Source organism: Bidens hawaiensis, unplaced genomic scaffold, assembly GCF_021521415.1.
Source record: "Bidens hawaiensis isolate Kalapana, Puna unplaced genomic scaffold, B.hawaiensis_p1.1 tig00030218_1, whole genome shotgun sequence".
In the NCBI taxonomy this organism is placed as follows: Eukaryota; Viridiplantae; Streptophyta; class Magnoliopsida; order Asterales; family Asteraceae; genus Bidens; species Bidens hawaiensis.
The window spans coordinates 109936-120302 of record NW_027495029.1 but is presented as its reverse complement, the minus strand read 5'-3'; the positions used below and the strand labels follow the sequence as shown (position 1 = coordinate 120302).

The 10367-nt window shown below is 39.2% G+C and overlaps 1 protein-coding gene across 1 annotated transcript; it reads left to right on the top strand.

Moving 5' to 3' along the window:
* Window positions 1-5568: 5568 nt before the first annotated feature.
* On the top strand, window positions 5569-6914 carry LOC143580081 (putative WRKY transcription factor 7). The gene is made up of 3 exons (XM_077063211.1): window positions 5569-6297; window positions 6395-6520; window positions 6588-6914. Exons 1-3 carry the CDS (start codon window positions 5660-5662, stop codon window positions 6745-6747), a joined length of 924 nt encoding a protein of 307 aa, XP_076919326.1. The 5' UTR covers window positions 5569-5659; the 3' UTR covers window positions 6748-6914.
* Window positions 6915-10367: the final 3453 nt, after the last annotated feature.

The window sequence follows — 10367 nt, the reverse complement described above, 5'->3', positions numbered from 1 at the left end:
AATCAATAACCAATTATTTGTTTTACGGTGTACTTTTCTTTTACGATTACATGGATAAATTGATTATTTCACACCTTTTAACATGCATTTTTATAGTGTTTGCTTGTGTTTATATAAATCGGAATCAAATACGCAATTTCCAAATGTTTTTCAGTTTAAATTAAATCCTAAACACAATTGCAGCAAATAATTAATTTTTTGGTGTTTAGCCCATTCAAAATAAAAAGCCATGGGTTCTGCCTTTTTGACTTTGCTAGGGGCTGCCGCCCCTAGATACCGTTGTCAGGGGCAGCGCCCCCAGACCCCCGTTCGTTAGGGCTTCACTAACCTAGAAGTATGATCTAGTTAAAAGTAGTTAATTGATACTATAACTGTTACATGATTAGCCGTGCGTAGCTAAGGAGATGTATTACATTTAACTTAGAAAGAAACGTGACTCAGGTGAGTTCTTTGTTAATACAGTTACCTTAACTGGTAAGTGTATGATATGTGAATGTTTTATGAATGATATAGAAAAGGTTGAAAGTATTTATGGAAGTATATATATAAATATGTATACAAAGAAATGTATGTATGGTTGTATGGTTATGAGTATGAATAATAATATCTGTGAAAGAAGTGTGACAAAACCTAATAATATATGTGAAAGAATGGTGACAGACCCTAATAATATTTGTGAGGTTAATTATAGGACGAAAGACTTTTTAAAACGTATAAGTATGTATGTAAAAGTAAGTTAAAATATGAAAGTATGAAAGTAAGAAAGAATAAAAATATGAAAGTAAGAATGGGGGTATGTACTTATGTATGCACGAAAGAAAGTTAGGCATGTTAAGTATGTAGTATGTGTCTTCGGATACGTATATGCAAGTATGTGAACGTAATGTATGTTGCCTGATTAACTATAACTTACTCAGCGTAACTGAATTTTAGTATGTACACAAGTAAATAAGCTAAAGGAGATGGTTTGAGATAGGCACATGGTAGGAACTGCGAGACTGGCATCTAGAGAAGAAAGACATGATGTTTTATTTATGATGTTTTAAGTTAAGATAAATTGAATGTTTTAAATAAGAATGTTATGTTTTGTAACTTATGGTTGAAGTTTTAATATTTCCGCAAAAGTTTTAATTCACTCTAATATATAAATCTGTGTTTATGGTAAATCGAACGTTAAAGTAGAGCCCCGGGCTCGGGGCCATAACCAATTATTTGTTTTACAGTGTACTTTTCTTTTACAATTATATGGATAAATTGATTATTTAACATCTTTTAACATGCGTTTTTATTTTATAGTGTTTGCTAGCGTTTATGCATATCGAAACCAAATACGCAATTTACCAAATGTTTTTCCGTTTTATATTAAATTCTAAACATAATTGCAGCAAATAATTAACTGTTTGGTGTTTGGTCTATTCAAAATAAGAATCCAAGGTTTTTTATTTAATTTCCTTTTATGTAAAATCAATAAAAGTCGCATTCTTCTTTTCATCTAAGGTCAAGTAAAAACAAACATAAAATAAGATTAGATTAGATTTTCATAAGAAGATCCAACGGCCAGAAACATTTGGTTGACTATAGTACAAACGACAAACGGAAAGTAAGGTCAAACGTTTCTTCATGCATAGTCATAGACCAATTGTTAACCGTCTTTCACCCGCCATATGCATTTCCTCAATTATTTCTCACCTTTTTCCTCTTTGAACTTTTGCTTTTTATTTTCTTTCCTTTATTTGTTTCAATTCCTATTATGCGTTATTTTTAAAAAGATAATAATAAATAAATTATCAAGCAATACTAAAGTGAAAAATTTAGAGAGAAATCATAATATAAAAACCTTTCTTATTATAATTATAATTATATAGAAAAAAGCTATTGTTTATCTTTATAATAATAATAATAATAATAAGATAAATGAAGATTTAGCATTTCCTTATAACTATATTCACAATATTATTTTCGAGGCTCATCTCACATGTTAGTTGTTACAATTGTATATCTATTATATCGGCTAACACATACTCATGAAGTGCAAAATAGTACACTTTCATGTCTATTAAATCCCACATATCAACCATCCATTAAAGTTTTCATATATATTAAATTATGGGTTTGTGTGACGTGCACAAATATACCTACTTTTATATCTATAAGTTTTACATCATGTTTGTTCGTATTTATGTTCTTTAAAGGTCCTTGGTCTTAATATTTTTATTAGAAAATGAAATTAGTATAGTCCTTCACTCCTTTGTAATGGAGAGTCGACAATCACTTAATGAAGTAATTGAGTGTGTATGAATGATCTTGATGGTAGGCTGCGCGTCTAGAAAACTTGTCTTGGGTGTTTATATATTAGAGTCACTCAACCTTATGGTGTCGCTCCAATAAAGATAAAATAATGCATATATTGAGTCAATTATCAAAACAAGGGCCTTATTAGTTCAAACTCATCAACATATGGTTTACAAACTATCCATGGTTTTGATTATGCTACCTTTTTTTCCTCATAAACCAACTTTCAACTTCACTTGAATATGATCCTACCTTTTTACATGGTCTTTATAATGTTTATGGTTACATATTGGATGGTTACATATTGGATGTATGAACAATTTCATATATATCTAACAAATGTTAAAAATATCATATATAACAAAGTTAAAAAGTTATACTTAACTTTAACTCCTTTAAAAAGACATATATGATACTACTCTATAAAATTTTCCGTGATACGTATTCCAAAGAAAGTCAAAATCATCAAATATTGATTAGGATGACGTGACATCGAAAACAAATAAGTTGAACAATAAACATTGATAACTAATAACTTCTGATTGATGCAAAAATTAATTCACTACAAACATATGTTTCATATACCTTAAAGATTAAAAGTTATAAACTTCAAAGGCTATGCAAAGTTACAAATGGAATTAAGGATGAAATGACTTTAATAGGATATCCATACTAAATGGGAAAATTCTCATGCACTTGTCTTAATTATAATCAAATTTAATTTTTGTTCCTCAAATTTTAAAATTTCAAAAAATGTTCCCTTCGAACATATATTTAGGCATGAGATAGGAAGTTTAACATGTCTTTGACGATGTGTTGTAAAAACATATCGTCTAAGACGTATTAGACTTCCTAACACATGGTCAAATATGTGTTAGGCCTCCAAGCACATGGTCAATTATGTGTTAGACTTCTTTACACATTGTCAAAGACATGTTTAGCCTCTTGTTCGTTTCTTTTAATCTTGTATTATTAAAACTAATTTTACTTATATTTTTATAACTTTTAATTAATAAAATTTTATATAATTTCAAATGTATCGTTGAAACATGCTTATTTTTTTATACGGACCCACATAAACCATACACTAAAACAACAATGCATTTGTCATAATAATCATCATATTTGCTATGGTAACTTTGCATCTTAATAAAAACTTTTAATAGGTAACATACTGATTTGCCTGTATAATTATAAGCTAATCTAATGATCGTCTCACTAAAGTTACTTTACGTTGACCATATCATGCTTAACCATTAACTTTGACATGCATTACCATATCATCTGGCCTCTCATATCATCAATATAATTTGCTTTCATTCAATAAGTCACAAATTTTTGTTTGTTTGGCTCGATGGAGACCTGCAGGTAGGTAACTCATCATAGTATTACTCACACCTAAGCGCGCTTAACGGTAGAGTTTTCATCTACTCCACATCCAATCCCTAAAACTTGTTAGTGATATTTGAGGCGATGCGTTCTTGAGTTCCTTATGAACATGAGTTTCTCATGGACATAGCTGATGTAAGATTTTCCTACGGTGTTAATCTCCCAAATACTGCCTGGTTTGCCCCATTGGATAGCCCATTGAAAAATTCATGAATTGGTTTTTGATTCTCTAATGGGGACTTCTCAAAAGGTCACTTATCATGTTACTACTCTTATATTAACAAACATAAATATAAAATTTTCATTAATTTCACAACCAGTACACCCAAAATATATAAATATATTATCTAACTAATATAATTTAGAAGTTTGGTGCCACAAAGTAGTTTCTCTCTCTTTTTTTTGTATATAAGATATATTTATGAAGTGAATTCAAGTTCTAGCTCCTTGGTAGTGTGGCATGTGTAAAGTCACTTTGTGGTGGCAACTGCCATTGTTCAAATCCTACCATAGAAATGTCAATGTTTTTTTTTACCTTTTTTTGTTTTTTTTGGTTGTCTGAATTTTATAATAAAGGGAACTGAATGAAAACATAAAATACTAGGGTGAGCACGGTTCGATTCGGTTAATATTTTCCTCATATTAAGAAAATAAAAAGGAAACAAGGATGGACTATGTGGTTGGATCTTACTCATACCTACTTTTGACTAGGCAGAATGATACACCCACCACTCACTTTCCTCACCCTCACCCTCACCCTCACCCTCACCCTCTATTTACCTCACCGATCTAGGGATGGCAAAAATCCCCGAATCCGACGGGGAAACCCGAAAACCGGCTTATTTCGGGTCGGGTCGGGTTTTGTTTTTTCGGTTTCGGGTCGGGTTTCGGAGATTGTTTCGGGGATTGTTTCGGGTTCGGGTTCGGGTTTGGGTTCAGGTACCCCCGCCCCGACCCGCCCCGATATAATATATAAATATAAATATAAATAATATATATATATATATATTAAAAACCTAAACCTACATCCAGACATCCACTCATCCTTTGTATTACGTTTGACCCAAATGTAGTAGAAATAGAAGTAGTTTGTATACCAATTTGTATTAAAATTGGGGTTGTTAAAAGGATTTAGGGTTAACAAGCACTCACACAGTCACACTTGCTTTTTCATCAACATCATATTTCATCGATAACTCCTGGTATGTAAATTGCGACTATTTGATGTTCTCTCTGTCCTGCATTTGATTTTGTTGTTGAAGATGCGTTTAGTTGGAACGATATTTGTGTTTAATTGGAATTATAATTGTTAAAAGCGTATCAGATTTGTTTAAAACCGTAACCATTTTTAATATATAATTGGAATGATATTCGTTATTCTAGTAGTTGTGAATTTTAATGTGAATTTGCTGCTGTGAGTTAGATCTGAAGAAGCGTATGCTGACTTAATATTTAATTGTTTTTTAGGTTAGGAGAAATAGTGTGTTTAATCGATTCTAATCGTTGATTGCTGGACTAATTCTTTGTAACTATTATATTTTGATTTGTTTTGTTAATTAATTAGGTTTTTAAGTTTTTCTGAATCATGAAGATAAAGCAAGTTAAGTATTCTTCTATGTGTTAAGCAAGTTAAGTATTCTTCTATGTGAACCAATTTCGGGTCGGGTCGGATCGGTTTCGGGTTTTCGGGTTCGGGGACGGGGCGGGTCGGGGGGTACAAAAAACCAAACGGGGAATCCCCGAATTAAACCCGACGGGTAATGGGGCGGGTACGGGGATGGTTTTTGGTTTCGGGTTCGGGTTCGGGTTAAGCAAAACCCGCCCCAAACCCGCCCCGTTGCCATTCCTACACCGATCCCATTACTTCGACCTCTTCTTATCATTATCACCAACAAACTCTCTTCTCTTCTCTTCTCTTCTCTTGTCTTGTCTTCCTACAACAAAATCATTCTCATTTTCATGGTCCAATAGCTAAACCATGGCCGTAGATCTTATCACTGGCTTCAGAAACACCACCACCGCCTCCGCTGAAACCGCAGCCGTTCAGGAAGCAGCCTCGGGCCTCGAAAGCGTCCAAAAGCTCATCCGTCTGCTCTCTCAGTCGCAGTCTCAACAACAATCAGCAACGGATTATGAAGCCTTTGCTGACGTGGCATTCACCAAGTTTAAGCGTGTTATATCATTACTAGACCGACCTACCCGAACACTCACTGGCCATGCACGCTTCCGGCGTGGCCCTGTTTATCAGAGCCAGTCGGTTATAAAAAACCAAAACCAAAACCAAAACGATGTCGTTTTGGAGGAGTGTGAGACTAAGGTGTATTGTCCAACACCAATACAACAGGTACCTTTTGTTCCGCCGCCGGCTACCGGAAGTCAACCACCGTTAATGTTTCAGAGGAACAACTCGTTGTCTAAAACGATAAGCTTCTCGTACTCTCCGGCGGTTTCTCGAGCTAGCTCGTTCGTATCGTCGTTGACCGGAGACTCCGACGGGAAACAGGCGTCCGCCGGTGGTAAACCGCCGTTGTGCTCTTCGTCGTGTATGAAACGGAAGTGTAATTCGTCGGAAAATGGCGGTTCCGGTTCCGGCAAGTGTCATTGCTCTAAACGAAGGTAATTATTTAATTAATTAATTAATACTCCCAAACCCTGATTTAACAATTATATATCTCCAATTTCAATTTGTATTAACGTTTGATTACAATTACAGAAAGCTGAGGTTGAAGAGAGTAATTAGGGTTAAGGCAATCAGCATGAAGCTTGCCGATATTCCACCGGACGATTATTCATGGAGAAAGTACGGTCAAAAACCGATTAAAGGATCTCCTCATCCAAGGTAAATTATTTAATTCCGCCATTAAAACTCTTGAATAAATTACTAAATTGATGTCCAAATATTACAGAGGATATTATAAGTGTAGCAGCGTTAGAGGATGTCCAGCCCGGAAACATGTAGAACGAGCATTGGATGATCCAAGCATGTTGATTGTGACGTATGAAGGAGAACATAATCACGCTCTTTCTGTTGCAGAAGCTTCTGGACTTATATTAGAATCGTCTTAACTTTGTTCATTTTTTTTAATAATTAGATTAAGTGAGCGTAACTAAGTTTAGAATTTGAATCAAATCAAAAGAGTATTTTTATTGTTGTTAAGGTAGTGAAAGTTTGGTAAAGACTTTGGAATCAGTTCCATATCTTGGCTTTAAAAATCTGCTAGATTGTGTTTTAATGTTTTTTTGATTAATTAATTTGATTCTTTTAGAGGTCATGTTACAATGATGATGATTATAAATTAGTTAATTGATTGTGTTTTACTGAAGAAACACTAACCGGACCCCGGGCAGGTTACTGGTAACCTGGGGGTTGGAGAGATGTTTCCCACGAGGGGTTAGACCCTTGGAAGATGGTTCTTCTGATAACCTGCAAAACAGACACCGTGAGCTCGTCACTGAGAAGGGGGGGGTTCCTCCTTGTGACCACCCTCCGGCGTGAGAATCAGACTAGATTGCTCTTTAAATATAAAAGTATATTAAGAGATTGCTAGAGCAGATATCAGGTATATTATGATGATAATGTAATAATATATGATAAGATGAGATGATCATACCATTTGTGGTATTTATAGCCGAAGGTAGGTTTCCAAGGGGTTTAGCCGGCCCAACACGCTACCAACTGTAACCTATGCACGTGCCCTGCCTGTGAGTGGTGGATAGGTAGCGGCTGACACAGAGCAGGCGTGTCGTGCACTCTTCCTCTTCTGCCAACTACAGGCTAGGCACGTGGTATGGCAGGAGTTGGTGGGTAGGCGGCGGCTATTGGTCACAGTGCTGTGGCGTGCTGTCTGCCATGCTGCTGTCAGTGAGCTGTCGCATCTCTGATCAGATCTTTTGCCCATACCTCGTCAGGTACAGTAAAAGATCCTTCAGTATACGGACTGGCTTATTTGGGCGGGAGTATTCCCCCTCCCGCCTCTGTGCGGGATTGCTCCCGGCTTGGCTCATTCCTTCAGGTGACACTGAACGATTGAGAGCTAAGTGCCTTGTGCGTGTAGCCATGCTGCGCGGGTGGCCTTCCCTAATGGCTTGTATCCGAGGCTGCGGGGACAGGCGGAGTCCTTCACCATTGGGAGGTATTTCCTGCGGGACCAGCTTGCGTACTGCGCGTAAGGACGTTACGTCTCTGAGCATGGTTGGTCCTGCGGATCCAGTTGGTCTCTGCGCAGACGTCCCTGTTTAAGGTGAGTCTTGCGGGTCCGACTGGGCTCTGCTGGGACCTACCTCTTCAAGTCCCCCCAGTCCAATGTTCTTCTCATGAGTGTTTAATGAAGTGAGGTGAACTTTTAGACTTGAGCAAAGGGTTTTGAAAAGGGTTTTGTAAGGTTTTCCATGGGGATTCTTTCCGCGGAAGTCCTTGTCACTTGCAGAAATGCCCGAGTTTCCTGCTTGGTCTTTGGGTATGATGCGGGTAGGTCTGTAACCTCCTCGCAAGTCAGGAGCATTGAGTCCTAGTTGTATGTATTTTCCATGAGGTTTTGGTAGTTTTGAACATAGTGATCAATTATGTTAAGACCACCAATTCCATCCTGGAGCTTCAAACAACGTAGTTCTCGATGTTCCCGCTATGCGGGGATGCTATTTCCGTTTCCGCAAGCATTGCCCAGAAGATCCTTCTTGGTTTCAATTCCCAGCGGAGCGCTAGGTATGTGAAGGGTTTTGCCTTAACACTGTACCTGCGCTCGTCTTACGGTTACTTTACTCTCAAGGTATTCCTGGCGTCAATTCCCTGCGGGTGCTAGGTATGTGAAGGGTTTTGCCTTAACACTGTACCCGCATCCGTCTTACGGTTACTTGTTCACCAAGGTTCTTGGCTTCAATTCCCTGCAGGTGCTAGGTATGTGAAGGGTTTTGCCTTAACACTGTACCCGCAGCCGGCTTACGGTTACTTGTTTGCCAAGGTTTATTTGGCTTCAATTCCCTGCGGGTGTTAGGTATGTGAAGGGTTTTGCCTTTACACTGTACCCGCATCCGTCTTACGGTTACTTGCTTGCCAAGGGGTAAGGGGTATTTTCCCGCTTACTTTTTAATACTTTCGAATTTTGAATTTTGAAATTCGAAGAGTTGGTGAAAAGATAAACCTCTGAAACGTCGTGCGACGGTTTCTTCTGACTGTGTCAGGACGTGCAGGAAGTTATGGTGACGTGACAGAACATGGTCATTCCAGTCGCTTTTTCAGGCGCGTGGGAGCGATTTTTCGGGCGCGTGGCCGCGAAATTACTGGCACACGTCCTTTCAACAGCTGTTGCCAGCTTGCTTTTTGCCACGTGTCATAGTTTCATTGCACATTTGATTTCTCTCTCCTCCGCATTAAATTCACCGCATTAATTGCGATTACTATATAAAGGGGGAGAGGGTTATTTGCAATTCACACTTTCCACTTTCATCTCTTCTTCTCAAGTAATTTCCGGCGAATTTTTCTGTTCAGTAAAGCATTACCCTGAAATCTCTTTTCGTCTTTCTTCCACCATGTCTTCTCATGATGCTGATGACCAGAAGACTGCTGGCGAATGCCAGTGCTCTCTTCCTGTCGATCTGTACCAGTATATCATCAGGAAGTTCATGCTCGAGTCTCTCGAGCCTGAGTTTCCTGAACCCCACCATACTGTGTACGATGCCCCTAGTGGCAAGATCGGGGTTTATGCTGCATTCTTTGTCTACGGGAACCTTAGGTTTCCGTTGACAAAGTTTGTGTACCGTGTCCTAGAGAGGCACGGTGTGCATCTGACAGAGGTGCACCCCATGGCCATTGCCAAGGTCCGGCACTTTGAGTGGGTGTGCCGGATACTGGGCCTTGAGCCCCTCGTTGATCGCCTGATGACCTTCTATACATGGAGGTGCATCCAAGGGTGGTACACTCTTACAACCCGTATCAAGGGTTTAAAGATTTGTACCACCGAGCGGAGTCTTCGCTCATGGAGAAGAGAGTTCTTCTTCATATCCGCTCGCGCCATCCCCATCGCCATGAAGTTCAAGAATGGCCAGGCGCTTCCGAACCTTCCCGCCCTCAACTACGAGGAGGCGGAATGGTTCTCGAAGATTTCCCGGGTCCAGTCCCCGGTTTTCCGTTTTCCGGAGTCGGCGATGGTGATGTTGGGGATGAGCCGGGTGTGGAAGGCGGCGAATGCGGATAAGGTTCCGATCGTCCTTGAATATGGTTCGAACTCTGTCCCTTATGGTACGTCTTGTTTCATTTTGCTGACTTCGATTTTTACTAACTTTCTTGTTGATTTCAGAGGGGAATGATCTTCAGTCGCTCCTGAACCCGCGGGAGGAAGATGGTCCCGCGCGGATGGGTACTCGTGCTCTGGACGAGAACGAGTTGCCCATCTTAGAGCAGACCGCGGGTCGGTTCGTGGAGGTTTACCCGCCAGGCCAAGAGATCCTGAGCCACCGACGGCCAGGTAAGCCTATCTTCTACCCTGAACCTCTCAATGCTGTGCCTGCTGCTGGAGTTCATGACATTTCTTCTTCTGAGGAATCCGCAGAAGGTCCTCCACTGGTGCGGAAGAAAAAGGCTGCCGTCGGGAAGGGCAAGGAGAAGGTGGCCTCTACGGCCGACCCGGTAGTCCTATCTGACTCGGAGTCAGATAATGCAGAGGTGGCGGGGAAGCCCGGTGGTGAGGAGA

What these genes read in the sequence shown, in the direction of transcription:
- LOC143580081 (XM_077063211.1), top strand. Translation starts at nt 5,660, where the DNA reads ATGGCCGTAGATCTTATCACTGGCTTCAGAAACACCACCACCGCCTCC. An exon ending in TGTCATTGCTCTAAACGAAG is followed by an intron (nt 6,298 to 6,394) that starts GTAATTATTTAA and finishes TTACAATTACAG; the next exon opens with AAAGCTGAGGTTGAAGAGAG. An exon ending in AAAGGATCTCCTCATCCAAG is followed by an intron (nt 6,521 to 6,587) that starts GTAAATTATTTA and finishes CAAATATTACAG; the next exon opens with AGGATATTATAAGTGTAGCA.